The 20,789-nt window shown below is 37.2% G+C and overlaps 1 protein-coding gene across 3 annotated transcripts in view; it reads right to left on the bottom strand.

Moving 5' to 3' along the window:
• The window catches only part of PDZRN4 (PDZ domain containing ring finger 4), a 415,409-nt gene that overhangs the window by 123,642 nt on the left and 270,978 nt on the right, over positions 1–20,789 (bottom strand). Inside the window, exon 1 of one of the 3 annotated variants that reach the window (XM_005570593.5) lies at positions 12,265–12,593. The exons of the other annotated variants lie outside the window; for them this stretch is intronic. Coding sequence (XP_005570650.1) covers positions 12,265–12,333 — 69 coding nt within the window. The 5' untranslated portion in view covers positions 12,334–12,593. Of the gene's footprint in view, positions 1–12,264; positions 12,594–20,789 lie in introns of those variants that run through there. 3 annotated transcript variants of the gene reach the window in all.

Here is a 20,789-nt window from a genome sequence, read left to right as displayed (position 1 = left end):
CAGCCTCCTGAGTAGCTGGGACTACAGGCGCCTGCCACCATGTACGGCTAACTTTTTCTATTTTTTTTTTTTTTTTTTTTTTAGTAGAGACGGGGTTTCACCGTGTCAGCCAGGATGGTCTCGATCTCCTGACCTCGTGATCTGCCCGTCTCGGCCTCCCAAAGTGCTGGGATTACAGGCTTGAGCCACCGCACCCGGCCAGATTCTCATGGTTTTCTTAGGCTACTCTTTGTTTTATATGATTTTAATTTAGATAATTGCAGTTGAAGAAATTCTCATTTTAATACTATCATAATTATGAAACCCAAAGGCATCATCATCAAATAAAATTTAGGCAATTTCTAGTATATTTTATAATTATCATCTTATGTTCTTTTTATACTAAAGAGGAGTGTATATACAATAAATAATTTGACAATTTAGCCATACCTGGCTATTTCAATGATGGATAAAAACCATGTAAAATAAAAACAAATATATCAAACTATTTTTACACAAAACAGTGAATTCAATTTTACAGCATAGAAGGCAGCAAAAGGAGACACATGACAATTACCAAGTCAAAAATTGATTCATTTAATTGTACACAGATATGTCCTATTTTAGATGCCTTATTTTAATTTTCAACTATGCTACAGACAATTACCATCACTATGACATCTCATGACACTTTATTCCTCTCTCTCTCACACACACAGAACTAATATTGCTCTTTGCACCATAGTTATTTGCATGCACATCCTTTACTCATGTCTGCTGGATAGTAACCCCCTTGAGAGCAGGGATCCCTTCTTATTATGTCATTGTGTCACCTTCATCATCTGACTCTGGAGACAGGATTCATTTAGTATTTTGCCATGTACCTTTACTTGAGAAACATCTGTAGAGGTACTGAGTTAGAGGCTAAGGATGCAGAGATTGAAGACAGGGTTTTTGACCTCCAGAGATTCGGAGATCAGTGAATCTGCAAGCAAACTGAGAAAGCAATAGTATTTGGTACATATTATGACAGAGATAGGCACTGCGTACCTTGGAAAGAGAAAAGAAAGGACCTAGTCAAGTCCAAGGACTCCAGGAAGATTTACTGGAAAAAACAATGCCTGAACCACACTTTGAGGAGTACTACAACTTATTCAGATGAAGAAAAATGGGAGGATTCTAGAAAGAAAGAACAGCTTAGTGTGTTGGTCAGTTTGACAGTTGAATAATAAAAATTCTATTATTTTTTGTCATGACTGGAGATCTTAAGATAAGGTCCTAATATGCTGGGTCTCCATAAACTGAGGTAATGAAATGCTTGGTCTGGGATAAGAGGGACAGGAAGAGGAGCCCAGCTGGAGTGAAGGAAGGGCCAATAATGTTTTGTTTTTGGAGAAAAGCAATGACCGTTTCCTCAATTCTAAGAGGAAGTTCTTCCCAATATCTTATTATTTCTGAAATTGGGATATAGCTTGCAGTCAATATGCGTATTAAAATATGTTTGTCAATCCCACTCCCCCAACTGTTCTTAAATGTGATGATGAACCTTATAATTAAGATGTGTCTTAAAATAGGTGGCATCTTCAAAATCAAGAAAACATAGCATAGTTTCTTTAATGATTTTATTTTCAAACAGAACTCAATGAATACTGGGGACAATCACAAAATGTTTCCTTGGTGAATGCAGTTTTTACGATATCTCCACTCCTATTCTTTGACTCAATTTGTATTAAATACCTGCTCTGGGCCAGACACTGCATGGGATGGTAGAACTGCACAGGAACAGCAGAACTAAATACACACACAGGAGCATCTGACTATACTTCAAGTTTTGAAGCATGATGGAAGAGAATCATTGAGAAGAGTGAACTAACTCTGTCCTGGACTCAGTGAAAACTCCACATATGGCAAACTTTGGATTGAGTCATAAGGTATTAGGGCTTTTACCAGAATAGGGGTGAGGGAGGGGAGGTGGCAAAGGCATTGTAGGCAAAAGGGACTTTGTGTTGAAAGACAAAGAGATGGGAAAAATCACATTGTCTTAAATAGAAAGTTATAGTTTTCTTTGGTTAACATTTTATCTGTTAGGAGAGAATGAGGAAACAAAACAGATTGCGAGGAACTTTTCATAGCAGACATGGATTTATGGAACAGTGGGCAAAGGCTTTCAAGCCCTCAAAAGTGGGGAGTGACAAGTCACTTTCCCATACTGATGAGCTCTCCTAGGTGAGATAATTTCACTGAAGGTGCTAAAATGATGGGGAAAGAAGTAGTAGTGAGGACTTCTCTTCCTGTGCCAAAAAGAGCATCTTCCACAGACCCTTTCAAGGGAAAACAATTTTAAAAGCATCTTTTATTGATTCTCTTACTTCTTTCTTCCCTTCCTCTCCTCTATTCTTTCTTCCATTTTTTGTCTTTATGAAATACTTATTGAGCGCCTACTATATGTCAGATTTTCAATATTTATGGATAAGGTCCGTGGATAAATATGAAATGGGACATTTGTTATTTACAATAAAATGAACATGAACTCTAACATTTGGCAGATCCTGGTTTGAACTCCAGGTGTCCTGCATGCTGACAATATGAATTTGTTACTTGACTACTTTGTGCTTCAGTTTTCTCATCTGTAAAATGGGGACAGTATTACACATCTCACAGGGTCATTGTTAGACTGAAATGATACCCTAACTATAAAAATTACCATTTATGTCATGCCTGTAATGTGTTATACCCTTTAAACATATTATCTCATTTAATCCTCAACAAAACACTTACAGGTTGAGACTAATCAATTAAACAGAAACTCAATGAAGTTAAGTAACTCACAGTGCGAGAGAAGACTGCTTGATTCAAGTCTCTATTTTTTCTTCTATGCACAGTGTTTCTCCCCATGCTGTACTTGGTATTTAGTATGCAATCACTAAAGACAGTAACGCTCCCATGTGCCATCTTACTAAAACATTTTTATTACTTTACATGTTGTCTTAACACTGAGGCTCACAATTCCATAGACAAAGTCAACTTCAAACATTATAAACATGACTCAACAAGGAAACAAAGAGCATACTTGAGCAAATGGCAAAATCTACCTATTGTAGGTCCAGTTAGCATGGCTGAGCTCTTTTAACTAAAGTACCAAGCAAATAATATTTATACATATTCTATGATTAAAATTAACTTAAGACTCTATTTGATTGCATCCTCAGGGTATCTTGTGTCCACTAAGTCCATTCACTTTTGTTTGGAGATCAAGAACCTCAATAACTATAGTTGTCCCGTATCCTAGTTTAGTCTGGCTGTTCTCATTTCCCCAAAATATATCCTATAAGTCATCTTTCTGTAACTTGGCTTTTACAATAAATCCTGGACATCAAACACATTACCTTTGACTAAATGGTATGCAATGATTATGCGGAAGAAAAAAAAAAAAAAAGACCCCTGACTCCTAAACTAGGCCATTCGGAATAATACCCACTGTCTGGCTGTTCCACGAAGCCTCTTAGATGCCCCTTGCTCATAGAGAACTGTCTTTTCTCTGCCATGTCCACTGTACTAAGGTCATACCTTTTCACATTTTCTTCTAATTCCTTCATGATACACTCCTTGAAGATTGGCTTCTTTTTTTCCTTATGCTTCTTTTGTGTCCTGTGTTACTATCTAGCAGAGTCCTGAGCACAAAGCATGTGCAAAATAATTATTTTTGGTATTCAGTGAGAAATGCTCTTTCCCAAACTTTGCTTTACCTAAAAAAAAAAAATCTAAATTCTACCATGATTCAATTATAGAAAAACATTAACTGTCACTGATTACAATAGTGGTCTTTCATCTGCAGATTTATTATTTTTTAAACCGTGCTAAGTAGTTTAGAAATTCTCTTTGTTCCTATACTCTTGGGAAAGTCTTTTTGTTGTTAATAAAGATATCTGAAACAGATCCTTAAGAGGCCTGGGAGTGAGAGGTTAGTTCAGGAAAAAAATCTAATTTGCACTGAGATGAGAGCAAGTTTCCTAAATAAATAAATAAATAAATAAATAAAGCCCTACAATGTTTCTATAAAGCTACATAAAACAGAAGGGAGGGGAAAAAGCAGAGCTTCACAGGACCTAAACAACCATAAAGCAAGATTTACAGCTTGCTACATAATGGCACAAATTAGCAATTAGATGTTATATGTCGAAATACAGGAGAATATGGGGCTGCTACCTTTTAAGCTTTTTGTTGAGGGAGACAATAAACTATTCATAATAACGTTTTAAGGCTAGAATTCCACATCGAAAGTGATAGAATTAAGAAAGAAGAAATGAATACAGCTGGAAGGAAGATGGAGCTGGGACAGGTTATACTGATGACTTTGGAAATGTTGCATTTGGGTATAGAAAACACAGCTGCATTTGAATTATCTATAATTTTAAGTCTGAAGACATGATTGCTACTCAGTGCTACTCTAAATTCACATGAGTCACAAGAAGATATTTTTTAAGAATAATACCTAAAATTCTCAAAGTGCATGCCCTAGGATGGATAATGAGAGAAAACAGTGTCTGGAAAAGATTGAACGATTGAGGCAGATCCTGTTTTGGGCAATGTGCTTACTTTTCCCCCATGAATTATAAGCATGTCAAGAGTATAGAATCTTCATAAAACCACAAGCTGGGGACCTCGTTTGATGGACTACCTAGTGATTTAATTCTTGTGTCTTTCATAATCATTTAATCAGATTGATTGCATACCTATTAAATGACTTGTGAAAATTCAATATATGAAAATCTACTGATATAAAATTAACATACTGGACAGTGATTGACTGTTGTGGGAAGATTCTGCACTATCAATTAATCTTTATTCTTAATTACTTAATAACACTTGTAAAGAAACCACTGTTTGCCAAAGATATGCAGTTCACTTGTTAATACCAGGATTGGAAATGAATAACAAATGTGCAGGTTAAATAATTATGTAAATAAGATCCTGTGTTCTGAAAATATTTTTAACCAAAATTTAAATTAAATAATTTTCTAATGAGGTTATCCTACTTCACTAACAAATTCAGGTGAGTCGAAGAGTCAAATATCTAAGCATATTTTCTAGCTAAGTTTTTAGTAACATGCCTCCCTTGTGTGCAATTTGGAAACAGTGAAAATGTCTTCCTACAGTACTCCATCTAAATAGATATGCAATTAGAAATGGCTGACTTTCTCTTAGGTCTAGATTAATGAAATAAAACAGTGAAAATATAAAGAAATTATATATTTTTAATAAAATTACGACATTTTGATTTTTCTATAAAGGAAGGGCACTTCACTTATTAAACCTGCCTAAATTAATTATAATCATTAAAATATTTATTTTTATAAAAGATCTTTTGCATATCAAAACCACTCTGACATTTAAGATTTTCTTCAAAGGTCTTGAAAAGGAACATTCTAGCTAAATGTACATCTTCTACTTGTTAATCACTATATTATCATACCTGAACATCATAGCTCAAGATGTAAAATCAACTTATCTTACTTTTAAAGGGAAGGTAGTGATAACTTTCATTTTTCATATTCACAATTTTAAATAATTTTGCATTTAACAAAAAGGGCCAAGAAAAGCTTTAATCCAATGATAGCATAACTTCATTTTTGATAATCTGTCATATCTCAAGTTCTTGAAAGTGCTGTGAATCTTCTTCTTTGAATTCACCACTTTTTGGATTATTTTTCTACTGAAATGCTCTGTGATCATCACCAGGTTAGGCTCTCCAGTAAGCCAATGCTGAGATTATAGTGATTATAATGCAGTGTGCAAGATGTTTACTAAGGAGTATTATTCCCTTTGTGGAAGGGACAGGAAGGAACCAGGATTGGGCAGGAGGACTGAACTCTGAGGCCCAGTACCAGCTACAGGGAGCTCTTGAGCTCAAATTGCCTTTCAGAGTGTCCCAAGTCAGGTTTGGGGCAGAAGATGGCCAGACCTGTATACACTTGCATCAATCCATCATTGGATATGGGCCTCCCAGGAAGGGGAATGATGTCGGGTGAGAGACTTTCTGCAGCTAAGACAGTTACAGTGGAGCCGACAGTTAAAGGCTTTTGCTGACAGCATGTCCAGCAGCTGGAGCAAGTCTGTTCTAAAGAGGCATCTGAATAGCACATAGCATATTTTCAAATCCAAAGACACTTGGTTCTTATTATACACTCTAATGCAATTGACCACACTAGCCACTCCGATTTTAAATCTCTCTCCTCTTGACTTCCATAACTTTCTGCTCATTTTCCTTCCCACTCTGTAATAATGTCAGTCTTTTCCTTTCCTTTCTTCTTATTGGCCTGTTTCTCAATGCTTATACCTCTCTTCACTTTTTGGTTCTCCCTTACTTGTCACATCTGCCTGGGTGATCTCATCCAACAGACACATATATGCCAAGTTTTAGTTTTGAATATTCACTCTTCCACTGTCCCTGGACATTGCTTAGATATCCTGCAAATGAAATCAACAATCTCCTCTTCCTTTACAGAACACACTTCCTTTCTTTTATTTCTTCTCTCTGTAAACTTCGTAACATCAACTCAGTCTCAAGAGACAGATACCTATTGAAATTACCTCCTAGTAGGCCTCACTTTTGTTCTCCTTTTATATTCTTTTGATCACTAACTTAGCCTTTTCAGCAGCCTCCTCGTTGGTTTCCCTTGTCGTAGTCCTGCTGTAGTGCACCATCCCCAAATCAAGCCTAATTGTCCCCAAACACACACCATAACCAAATCCGCAATTGAACTCTTATCACAGTTATCTTTCTCCTAAAAAAATGAACAGAAAATCGGAACATGGGAAATTCTTTGGGGTCTGTCTTGAGCACTCTCAGGCCACAGCCAGGGAGTCTGCCTCCTACTTTAGCATTTAGCAACATCTATTGCTTATAGTTTCCAATCCCCAATCCATTGACATCTACTGCTTGTTTGCCACCTCCATGGGCTTTTAAAAAACGCTTTCATCATTTTAGTTTCTTCTCCCTTCTTCTCCCCCACTCGCCAAGCCCCTATCATGCTGAGCAGCACCTTTGCATTTCCATAGCTGTCTGTCAATATCTCTGTTGATTCAATATTTAGCACATTAAATTGAACATTCTCTGCTTATGCCTCTCTTATGCTACCAGACTGTGCATTTCTCAAAAGCAAGGACTATCACATGGCAAAGTTCAGGGCTTGGCACATATTAAGCAATCAGAGCTTACCTAAAGTTTTTGAACTGAACCACATGTCCAGAGTTTAAGATATCTGCTGGGTGGTTGACAAAAGCAAGCCATTTTTATGGTGCGTCTTCACTTGTTATTCTGATATTAAGGAACAGACACCTCATTCTAGCAAATAAAATGGAGGTTTATCATAGGAAGGTATTGGAACTGGGGGAAAAAAGCCATTCTGAGGACTTGCTATTTATTTAGCCTTTCTCATGACCCACCTGCTTCATTTTTTAGCTGTCTCTGATTCTCTTGGTAGGTCAGATCCTCATAGATATGGTGGAACACAAACCCCCAAACTCCCCCACCAACATTCCTTTCTATCTTTGCCCCATTACTAGTGCCCTAATTCCCAATATAAATTTCTGAGACTGAAAAAACCTAACTGAACCCTCAACTTTATGCACAAGGTGCTGGTCCCTGGTTTAATCAGCTGTTAGGTATAGAGTGGAGAGGAAGGCAGAGTGATATGGTCCTTAGCCAGCAGCTGTGGATGGAGCAGTTTAATTCTAAAGAGGCTGCAGATGAGCAGGGGATCTTGGTGAGTCCTAATGAGTGTCTGATGTGAGAATGAAGGTGAAAGGACAAACAAGCACCTGGCCTGCCCTCCAGATGCTTATAATTCACTCAGACATAATTGACTATAATACCAGGCAGGCAAACATGAAAAGGAGTCCCAAGGTGGGAGAGATTAATTTTTTTTTAAAAAGAACAGTAATTGCAGCAATCTCTCTGCACAAGGAGACATTCAAATAACCAGTGATATAAGAAAATAGTGGCAGAGGTGAATATAAGGTGTCTTCCACAGAGGCTGAAGAAATGGAACTAAGTTACAAGGGTCCAAATTGGGAGGCTGACCTTAAGAAAATAGCAAAAAATAGAGTCTGGAGCAATTACAAATTGCATTAGAGGAAGAATAGGAAGAGAGACAATTGGAAAGAAACTTAGAAGCAGCTCAAGAGGGCCTTGAAAACTGGAATAAGAAATGTTTACTTCATTTTATAGTAATTGGGAGCCATTAAACATTTTCTAGAAAATTATTCCAGCAGCAGCCATCAGGGTGGACTGACACAATGACAAAATCTAAGAGGGAAAATTCTTATCATGGTATCAGAGAGAGTTAATAAAAGGAGTTGTGATTGTGGGAAGGCAGGAATTGATGCTGGGAATGTGCACAAATAAAAGAGCCAGGGAAGCCACTGTGTGGGTGGAGAAGGCAGAAGTGGCCCTTTTCATTCAGTGGTTTTGAGTTTTGTTGAAAGCAAAAGGGAGGGTGAGACCTTCACTGGCACTAAGGAACGTGGGAAAAGGATAAAGTTTGGGGGAGAAAGTTAAGGGACTATGAGTAGGGGTTACATAGTACGAGATAAAATAAATATCTGAAAGATCTAGGACAGCACCCAGAGAAGGGAGATTATATGAGATCCAAGAAACGTTCTAGAATAGAGGAGACTTTAGCATATTTAAAACCTATGGAAAGGGATCCTGTAACTCTTTCTTGGTATATTGTGAGGATTAAATAAGATGATGCTTAGGGAAAAGTGCTTAGTACAGTGTCTAGAATATTCTAAGTCCTCACTGTCAGCTGCTTTCAATACTGTTACTTTCAACGCAGGTTCTGTTTCAGTTTCCGTTACTAATTCACAGATGCAGGTGGTGGGGAGACCTCTTAGCTGTGCCAAACCATTCAGATTAATAAATGAACTCTCTGTTGTGCTACTGCATCCACTTAGAAGAGAACAGCAGTCACAGCAGTGACATTGCCTAAGAACTAGTGCTATTCTACTTCTGGTTTTCCTGAGATTGAAGGCAAATTACTTTCTTTACCCTGATGTGGGAAGTGAATAAGAACAGAATCTTGCATATCACAATATAAGATTTAAATGAAATCCTATAAACAGCTTTTTGTTAACAGTATGGTCTTCTAAATATTTGCTCCCAATTTTAACACATTACTGAACACCAATGAATATCCCATCAATAATCGCCATCACGTAATCAAAAAGTTACATTGGATTCATGTGTGAAAAAAAAGCTTTAACGTCATTAGATTTAAGTATTATTATATAATCTTCCTCCGAAATAAATCTGTTATTAGGCCAGAAATACCTAACAAGCTATTGTAGCTCTCTTGGTCCAGAAGGGTATTTAATCAAATTAATAAGAAACAGGCAGTTCAGTTTGTGTCAACAGAAGGACATTGTTCCCACTACCCATTTATTAGTTCATAAGAGGTTAATAAATAACTTACTTTGAATAAAATAAATCACTGCAGATAAAAACTGTGTCCCTGGCACAAACAAAAGTTAATAGGTGTGTAAAGACGCATGAAAACTGCATGGTGTGAAGGTTACTGGATCCAACGAAACCCCAGATTCTTGCATCTGTGTGCATACTGGAGCCTGATTGGCCCAACTCTAGTTGAAAATAATTTTCTTGAGGTGACATTCCATCTCTTGTGCCAATTGAAAGTCTTAGCTCCTCCAGAGGAGCAAAAATATCAACAAAATATAAACTTGACCTCATTTCACACCCAAGCGCACCATTCTGATTGTTTTACTAGACTCCTCAGCGAGCACATTAGGTTTGTTTACTGCAGTTATAAACCAGAAACTGCATTCTATGTGTCCTGTATTATCAGGTCACTAAATCTAGAAAGAAAACGTGGAAAAGTTCAATATCATAATTATTCTATTATAAAGAAATAAACATTGTTGCTGTTGATCATATGTGTCGTAATCGATGCTAATCTTAAATTTTCACATCTCCTGGTAAACTTTATTTTGCCTTAGCTCATGAGGAATAGTAACAAAAGAAACAAAAAGGCAAATGATCTGAGAATTACAATACTTTAAATAAATATGATTTGGGTAATCAGGTGTTAGTGTATGTGCCAGCAAGTTTATTTTAATACACAGCTAGAAATAGGCTTCCAATCGCAAGTCACTTTTGTAAATAGTATCCTCTCTTATGGGGGAAGCTATGTGCCCTCCCGAACACCTGGTTAAGAACATGTTCACTTTCATGTATGCTCTGAGCTGCCTTTCCTCCAAATAAAAATAGAAACTAGTTTGTAGCACCACACGGGGCTCCAGCGTATTATATGAGCCTATCACTGGTTTCCTTTGATATCTTATCTATTCCATTAACTCAATAAAATAGAAGGCAAAGCTGGGGACAAATTGCAGGAGGGCTCCCCTTGGAAAACACATGCAAGACCTTTAAGCTGGGGCTTTAGCTTATCTAATAAAAGCCAGTTAAAGGAAGCTAATACTTCATTTTTCACCCCCTTTATTAAAGATCATAAGTATTGCAACTCAGGAGTAGAGAAAATAAAATAAATATATGGAGGAGTACAGGTAGAGGCAATAAAGAGCGTGGCTTATCTATTTTCTCAAGATTTAGGAAGCACTTGAAGGCAAAACTCACAGAGAAGCATTTTAAAAATCTATAACAAAGGCTCCTGCTTCTTAGCAAATACAGTGGTCCTTTCTGGCTGCAGTAATCCTGCTGGATTTCTTAGTAGAATATAAACAGCTTAACCTAGGCATAATCAGGGAGGATGCCACCTACCACTCTTTCCATATTATCCTTTTATACAAATTTAGTAATTCAGAGAGAGAGAGAAAAAAAGATTGATGAATCCACTCCTCTGCTCCTCCACCACCCAAAGAGAAACAATACTAGAACTCAAACTCTAACAACCAAACTAAAGGAAAGTGTTCCACCTAGAGACTGTTTTCATGAGTCAAAGTGGATGAGAGCTCATCTAGGAAATGAATATTATTTTAGCCTATCCTTGCAAGTTTGTACTAAAAAATGAAGCAAAAGGTATTGCCCCTGGTGTAATTAACAATGTTAATTTTCTTTTTCCTCTCTATGGTGATAAAGCAGTCATTTTTATATTTAATTAATGCAGAGGATCATTTTGGAAACTGGCTAATGAGCCTCTGATCACATTACCATGAAAATGTGCATTAACATTGCAACTGAGGAGGCTGTTTCATGTGTAGCAAATCCACTTTGTAATTAGCCCACTGTGAAATGAATCACGTCAGGGGGAAATCTGAGGGAGCCAGTAGTTAGTGGGTACTTGGCTACTGCTGTGCCATGGGCCACCAACATGCCAAGCATCGTCTTTCATCAGCAATCTTGTCTAAGGACAAATGTAATACTGTGTCACCTTTGGGACAAACTGCAAGAAGGGAGAAATAAACTTTATTTTGCTAGATAAGAAATTTGAACTTGAGCATACACTCCCAGGGGAACCTCCCCCAATAAAACAGTAAGTTAAGAAAATTCTGTGAAAACTATAAGGGCTCAGGATGTAGTTTTCTTATTTGTATTCTGAAAAGCCCTCGGATACACATAAAAGAGACATCTAAATTTATACACTTTTTTCTAGGTCACCTACAGTTGTTTTCATAAGCTCTCAAAATTAATTTCTAGTGCTAAACAAACAAAAACCTTATAAAAAGGAGCCAAGAACAAGTGGTAAGAGAATTTCTTTATCTTCTTTTTCAGTCGGGACAGAGCATATATTTTTTTTCCCATGTAATACAAAATTGCTAGGTCTTCCTCTTAAACCAAAGCACAAATTCTCAATTCATCCAATAATTTCCTCTGGCTAACAAGATTTGGCAGGAAACTTCTCCTGTCTATTGAAAATAACAGAGATCATAGACTTATTAAACCCCAATATTTATGCAGACAATGATACAATTGATTTTCAAATGACAACAGTATTCCAAAATGAAAGAGGTATCTCAAAATATTACAGACATGGATCTCAATGCTACTCCTGTTATGTGACTGACATCTTGGCAGTAGATACACAAAATGTTAAAAAGAATCCCACAGGAAGTCATCTGAAGGGGGAGTGGCAAGGAAGCTGAAAACTGCCACCCAAAACCAAAATAAAAAGCCCCAAACCAGCAAGTCTGCCCTCAATTCTGAAATGTACTGAAAGAAAAAATAAAGCTAGGCAGCATTCATTTACCATCTTACAGACAAAACACAAAGCCTGGCTCTTAGTTGCTGGTATCAGACCCTGCACTCACCTGGGAAACTTCATACAGCAGTTTGTAGTGTTCCTCTCTTTTCTGAAAAGTGCACAAATTGCAGCCCATTCTAAGAAGCAGAGAGAGAGAGCAAATCTTCTAATTTCCCCAGAACTGAAAGGCAAGTGAACTGAAAGGGAATCACCCTCCAGACTTGACTACTGTTTTTCATCAGTCACTTCAGTCCAGACACACAGACAAACCGCTGTTAGCTGGAAGCGTAAGCCAGAGTGGTGTGTAGCAGCATGCTCTTCTTCGCTTTCCCTAAGTATCTTGTACTCACGGATACACACACAGAGTTTCCAGTCAGTTCATGGCAACACTCCCCCGTCTCTGCATCAGTGCACATGACTACACAGATTCCAGCTCATGAATATTAATAGTGCCTCATTGATTATTTATGACAGAACATGTTAGCAGGGAGGGGTGTCATAGCTGCTGCTGATGACAGATGAATATTCACTAATTAAGAAGCAAATGTAGTGTGGTTAAACAAAATTCATTTGTGTCAATACCATCTCTGTTTATTAAGGATAGAGGGGTTCCACATAGGGCATTAAAAAAAACATACACTTAATTTCTCCATTGATATAAGCTTTTAATATGGGAATAAGAAATTCAGAAACAGAAATATACATAGTTTACATCTCCATGCTCTGCAACAAGAAGAAATATTTTTAGCATTATTAAACCTAGGGGAAAATGAGTAGGGATAATTCTTTACATTTATAAAATAAACACAGAAGCAAAGGAAAATTTAGTGGGTGATATGGAAAAGGAAGAGAAGGCAGAGGGGTATCACTGAGTTTTTATTCTGATACTACAAAAATAACTGAATAGTTCATATGTAAAGACCATTACTTACAAAGGAGGAAATAAGGGATATTCTCTTAATTCTAAAGAATATTTGGCAAGTATTAGCAGTTGATAGTTGTACAGATAATTAATATTTTAATTAGATAATGAAGGCCCATCTATTGAGTATATATTTGTAGCATATAATGCATGTAGATCTATATTCAAAAAGTAGATCAACACAATGCCTTTTCTAAGAAAAATTTCAAATGCCTATAGTATTTATGCTACTTTTATTAAGGTCATATATAATATTTTAGAAAGCTGATACTGGCAATATTTAAACTTGAATGTAATGCACAATGACTCCATTTATGATTCTATATTTAAAGTTCATTGTGATCAAAGGTGAACAGAGACTTAAAAACTAAGCTTAGATGTTTAGATAACAGAAGTAATGCATTTAATTTCACACTCTTGCAAATACATGTGTTGTATTGCAAGCTGGCAGTTTTTGTCCCTTAAAGCTATACTACAAACAGCTAAAGCAGATAATAAAAGAAAATTCCTTTTGTTCCCACACTGACTTATCCACAACCTCTGCTAATTAAGAAGTATGTCCCTGTTCCAGCACATCTCTAAACTGGACAGGATAGCAGATGGGTTCCAAAGCAAAAATAATTACTTGGAAACTGATGACTCTGGTTAGGAATTACACTGCATCTCGAGATTTTTAATTGCTCATCACTGAGGTATAGTTACTTTTGGGGGTCCAATTTCCTAAAAGTGCTTTGTCACATGTTTAGAATCGATAACAGGAAATGATTCTAATGAGCACTAATTGTTAACAAATTGGCTTTGCAACTAGCAACACCTCAACACCAGCAAGTAGCAAGGAGATGAACAATCATCTGCTGCTTATCAGTTGTTTCCCTTGGGATGTAATAATCCGATTTTCTGGGCCTAATTTCACCTAACGGCCTGGACAAAAGCCAAGCTGAGAGACCTACATGAAAGTGGCATCATAATTGGTAACAGTGTGTGTGAAAAAAGTTCTCCACGACCTCTGGCAAATTAGAAACCACTTGTAGGAGATATTAATGTTAGGACTTGATTCCTCTATGGAAAGAATGTTTTCAAAAAGGTATTTGAGGTGGACTTTATAAAAATTAATGGTGGCCATGAACATAAGCAATCTCCTTCTCAGGTGCAGCTGTAAAACATACATGTCTGATACTTTTGAAAGTTTTAACTTCTCTAAGCCTCTATATCACTTCCCATGAAGTATTTTCATGCTGGAGTTCACACCCTCAAAGCAAACATTGACTATTTCTTTGAAGGATTCTACATTGCTGAGTTGTGAAAGAATTATTGATTCTCAGATGTTCATACTCTGTATTTTATTTTATTTTTTGAGACAGAGTCTTGCTCTGTGGCCCAGGATGGAGTGCAGTGGAGAAATTTCGGCTCACTGGAAACTCTGCCTCCCAGGTTCAAGCGATTCTCCTGCCTGAGCCTCCTGAATAGCTGGGATTACAGGCATGTGCCACCACGCCTGGCTAATTTTTCTATTTTTAGTAGAGACGGGGTTTCACTGTGTCAGCCAGGATGATCTCGATCTCCTGACCTCGTGATCTGCCTGCTTCGGCCTCCCAAAGTGCTGGGATTACAGGCATGAGCCAACGCACCCAGCCCATACTCTACATTTTTTAAAAAGTCAGATCAAGGAATTAGAGTGCAGTAAGGCAAGGATGGCTCACCCTTCTATCAATGAAAATGTTTGCTTTCTCCACTGATAAAACTCTCTTGTGTGATAGGTTTTGAAAGCTAAGTAAGAAATTTAAATATCAAAGCTGTTTCTTATTGGAACTTTCTTCTCTTTAAATGCAGTTTGCATTTAAAGAACAATTAAACAATCATAGCTTTAAAAATATTTTCTTACTCATCAAAAAGTAAAGAATGAATATTCTAGGGAAGTAAGCAAGTTCAAATAGAAGCTCATCCTTCAGCAGCTCCTCCTGGCTGTTTCCTTTATTCATTCTTAGTCCCTCTTCTTGTGTTTCTATCTCAGGAAGCAAGAGCAGCTTTTTCAGTCATTTATCAAATGCTGCCCTTGGCCCATTTACCCTGGAGAGATTCCACCTTCTGCTTCTAATGGACTCATCCTATAGAACTGAAGAGTGACTTGGAAAAGGGAGATTCATAATTCCAGAGTTCTCTAAATTTCATTAGACTATGAGGGTTAAGTTTTCCAATAACTAAGTGGCTAAATCTTGCATTGGAGCATAAAGTTTGAAGTAAACAGGGACACAAACATTCATTTGAACACTGCCCTGAAAATGCAAATAGAGCGGATATTATTTGTCTTGGGCAATGATAATATGGGATAAAAAATAAGTAGGGAATGAAGGACTATCTTTCCAAGTATCCTTAGAAAATAAACTCATCAAAATGTAAAAACATATGTCGTATGTGTATTTCAAGATATAGTTACTTATTTTAAATGCCTTTAATTTGTGTGAGTTTACTCCACACAAATGCATTGGCATTCAAAATAGGACACATTTGTGAAGATCTAGACTGACGTATAACAGGCTAAACTGGCAAGTGAAAAGAAGAAATCCAACATTTTTCTTGCTTTTTCTGTATAAACTGTACTATGGAGTAGCTAAAGAGTAGATGAGAGGGAGTTTCTCTTTATAGAATTATTCTGACTAATAATTGAAGAATAAATGATAGACTGTCATGCCAACAGTCCTTAATTCATTCAAGGATCTAAGTACTGTGAATGAATGGTGTCTAGCACAACACACTCACACATGCACACGAGATAAGTGTACATTATATGCCACCTGAGACAGAAAAATTGCACAGCCCTTAAATTAGCCTTTCCAAATGTGAGCAAATGTCAGCGAATGCAGGGGACAGAGGAGCATATTAAGGTACACCATGGGGATGCAATCATTAAAATTCAGACTGTCAGCAACACCACATAGACAGGTACGTATTCCAGCTTCAGAGAGAAAAAGAGAAGATGAAGAGGAAGTCTATACATTTAAAAAGATTTTAATAACAATAAAAAGTCATTACTCTCATTACTCTATATTTTCACATATATATATCATTTGGTTGATAAAATTCTAAATAGAAGTAGGAAAATAATTACCAAAAAATTCGGGATGGTGGTTACTCTTTAGGAAGGGACACCAGAAAGTTTCATCATGGCCAGCAAAGTTCTAACTCCTGACAGGGGCAGTAGTTTTCCTAGGTGGTCACATTAAGATTCATTAAACTGACATTTGTTATTGGTGTTTTCCATATTTTTGCTATATTTAACAATAAGACTTAAAAAAGACTAATTGACAAAAGAGGCTGTGCCTATGTCTCATCCCTGGCCGCCAATGTAGTACATAATTGTGCCCCTTCCCAAGAGAGGAATAGAAAACCCAACTGAGCCCATTCTGAATCACGAAGCCCATTGAGCCTGTGACTGCTGTCATACATTTCAGATGATGGCTTGCTTATGCCTTTTGCAATGACGCCAGTGTTCTTTTCCTGTGCCAGTGTGGAAGTTCTGTACGTAACTCCGGTTGATTACCCTCTCTTTACCCTTGCCCCTGTCACGTGCAGACCTTCCAACTCTGCCTGCCACCTACCTTGGCATGTGGCTTACAAATTTCTTTTCTAGTCCCAATCCTGAATTCGTTTCAGGAGATACTTATGTGCTTTTGAATATTAGTAGACATGTAGCTGCCTAACATTTTCTGCAGTTAAATACCTTATACGTAATCATAAAGACAAAGAACCTGAGGCCCAAAGACACCGTGACTTGTAGAAGGTCAAACTGGGTAAAGAAATCTGAACTCAGTTTTCCAATGACAAATTCTGTGGTGGAATTCAATCTCTAACATCCTGAGCTGTCTCTCTTGCAGAGGAAGCTAGAGCTACACTAACGTGTCTTTATTTGATGATTGAGGAAACGGAGGATAGCCCTTGAAAGTGCTGAAATTAAAGAAAATAAAAGAGAATAAATGTTCAAAGACAGACATACCTTAAAATAAGGGGAGTGGCTTGTGGTTAAAAATGTAAACTTTATGTATTAAAATGCTGAAAATTTTTGAATGTCACAGGTAAATATCTTTAATCAGCTAATGTCCCACAGTAATCAGTAATTAGGAGATGTACCTGAACACATACTAGGATGACCAGCTTATCTTCATGTGCCTGAGACTTTGTTGGTTTTGGCACTGAAAGTTTCAAATCTGGAATTCCTTAGTTCTGCACAAACCGGTCATTTGAATACATGATTCTGTTTTCAGGATCCAGCAAAGCTGAACTGCTGTATACATGTCTACATCTCCCTACCTGTACTCCCGATGTTACCTCATCCTGCTTATTTTTTGGAAACCCCACAAATTAAACCATCCACACCATTGTCCAGTTTTAAGGCTCCTTCTTCCTTGTTCTCATCAGCTAGCAGTAACTTCTTCAACTTCTGAATTCTTGGTGCATTTTATCCTTACCTATTTGAAGGCACAAATTACTTCTCCTTCACATCATTTTTAGATGCATGCTTTACGTCTCTTATTGGACTATAAGACATGTAAGAGCACCATTAACATTTAATTGATCTTTGAGCCCCCAAAACTCCTAGCATTGTACCTTTCACATTCTGTGCCTTTAATAAACATATATTGAATTAATGAGTGTAATTGGGAGATGAAAGCATATCTGAGTTGGGCAAAGTGACATAAATTTATGTTTGTAATACACATTAGCAAGGACTAATTGCTATATGACATTTTCCCCCATAGGATTGCTTCAAGAATATTAAAGAACATTCTTAATATTCAAGAATATTAAGTTAAAAGACTGAAAGGCCATGAGCATAAACCATTTTTAATTTGATTCAAATCCATAAACATAAATTTGAAAGTCTATGAAAGAAAAACATCTGTGACAGGTATATAAATGAGTACTGTATGATTCAAATGTGCTTTGTCAGCTGTGTATTTATGTGTATATACTATCTGTACATTTAAATTGACATTCTGCTCTACATATCAGCAAATTATTCACTTATTTATTTCAAAAATATTTACTGTGTATTTATCATATGTCTGGTGGTATATGAATGCCAGATTTTTGTAGTTGTATATCATCTCATTTAATTTTCACTATATCTCTGAGGTAAATATGTCAGATATTATCCTTTATTTATTAATACAGAAATCATTAGATGTTGAGATTTCTAATGCTGCGAAACCTAGAACTATTGTCTTCTGACTCTAACCTAGTTTTATTTTTAACAGCACTGTGCAACATTAACTAACAGCATGAATTTAGAAAGATGTGTCTGCTAATAGTTCCCATGCGTCATCCCCTCCTTGGTTATAGCTCAAGAGATCAATGTGTAAGCAAGCATCCTTTCCGCACTGTGTTCACTGGTTGAACATCTTCAATTTGCATTTACAGTCATTGCTTGCAGAATGAAGAGTGCCTCACCAACTTATGAACTCCCAAGAGTTGTCACAAACATTATTAGACTAGACTCCAGTGGAAAGAAAGGGCATGCGATTTCAAAGAAGAGGACTAGGTTTCTCATCTGAACCTTGTCACTGTCACCTGTATGGGCTTGTACAACTTACAGGCTCTGAGATAATACTTACTCTACAGGCTGACTCTGAAGATGAAATAAGGTAACAAACCTGAGACAGGATTCATGAACTATGAAGTATTCTGCCCTATTGGTGTGCTGGTTAAGCGTGAGTTCTGGGGTCAGTGTGCCCTGGGTCAAGTCTCAGTTTCCCTGATCTCTATTGATGTAATGTGGGACAAGTCATTATTATTTTCTCAATCTTCTGTGTTTCTTGGTTTCTCATCTCTAAAACAGGGATAATAATAGCACCTACTATATAGTTATTGCAAGAGATGAAGTTGCTGTGATGATAGTATGTGTCAAGTACATATGTGCCAAATCCTTGTTGGCCATTAGTAATCACAGGACCAAGTATAATGATAATGATGACCTTCATTTTCAGTTTCCAAGTTGATACGGTTTGGATCTGTGTCCCCACCCAAATCTCATGTCAAATTGTAATGCCCAGTGTTGGAGGTGGGGCCTAGTGGGAGGTGATTAGATTGTGGGGGCAGATCCTTCATGAATGGCTTACCACCATTAAAAAGCATCCAGCTTTTAAACACAAGCTTTTAAACACAAGTGGTGGCACCACTCCCATCTTGCTCCAGCTCTTGCCATGTGAGATGCCTCGTTCCCCCTTTGCTTTCAGTCATGATTGAAAGTTCCCTGCAGCCTCCACAGAAGCAGAAGCCTCTATGCTTCCTGTACAGCCTGCAGAACTGTGAGCCAATGAAACCTCTTTTCTTTATAAATTACCCAGTCTCAAGTATTTCTTTATAGCAATGTGAAAGCAGACTAATACATAATTTATCTTTACAATTTTTGTCATGTTAAATCTCTATTACATTGTTTGAAATTTTATAATTCTGTCCACCTTGTTTGCCGTTGTACACTGTGCTAGTCATTCAACAACTTCTAAAAGGCTTTTTGTTTCCTAGTTCTTTATATAACAGAAATAGTTGCACAGAAGTACTCATTGTGTAAATGTGATGTGCGCGCGCGCACACACACACACATACCCCTATTTTTTTCCATGTAAAGAATGTAATACATGCAGAGTAATAATTATGATGTCCTGTCTCTCTTTCTTTCTTTCTTCTCTTTCTTTATTCATCTTTCTTTCTCTCTCTCTCTCTCTTTTTTTTTTTTGGGTCTCACTCTGTACCAGACTGGAGTGAAGTGGCATGATCTCGGCTCACTGCAACCTCTGCCTCCCAGATTCAAGTGATTCTCCTGCCTAAACCTCCCAAGTAGCTGGGACTACAGGCGCACACTACCACACCCAGCTAATTTTTGTGTTTTTAGTAGAGACGGGGGTTTCACCATGTTGGCCAGGATGGCCTCGATCTCTTGAGCTCATGATCCACCCACCTTGGCCTCCCAAAGTGCTGGGATTATAGGTGTGAGCCACTGCTCCTGGCCTATTTATTTCTTTTAATGCACAATGTGTAAATAAGGCAGACATAAGTGTACTAGAAACCAATAATGGCATCCGAAGCAAGATTTCATGCAATCATAAAACAGGGAGTCCAGTGATATTTCTTTGAGGTCTATTCACGACTACTAATCTAGCCCAGTATAAAGTTAGCTTTCTTTATTTGATCATATAGAGGCCAAGGTACCATGTTTGGATAATGTCACACCATTCAGCAACATCACAGATATTATGTAGGGTTTCCACTGAATGCTACTATCACTATTTTTAGTTCTACAAAAGTGGTCTAGTGAATCTCAGTACAAACTTTCATTCAACTGTATTTATTGAATAGTACTATGAGTACAGCATAGTGATAATACCTAGACATTTTAAAAAATAAGAGATAACACTAATTCAGTACATTTTGTATGCCATTTCCAGAGCTATGTGGTATTAATTGTATTTAATTCCCACATAAACACTCTGAGATGTGCACTATTAATGTCTCCTCTTTGCATGGGCAGTAAATAGGTCACATGAGTAGTAAATGAGGGAGCCAGGATTCAAACCCCAACAATCTGCATCTACTACTTAACCAGTACTTTCCATTGCCTGTCACTCAGATACAGTCATCATTATGACAAATTCCTAGAGGGCCAGAAGAAGGAATTC

The sequence above is a fragment of the Macaca fascicularis genome, chromosome 11 (assembly GCF_037993035.2).
Source record: "Macaca fascicularis isolate 582-1 chromosome 11, T2T-MFA8v1.1".
Taxonomy (NCBI): Eukaryota; Metazoa; Chordata; class Mammalia; order Primates; family Cercopithecidae; genus Macaca; species Macaca fascicularis.
Note: the sequence above shows the minus strand (reverse complement) of the source record. Positions and strands in the feature narration are given on the sequence as shown.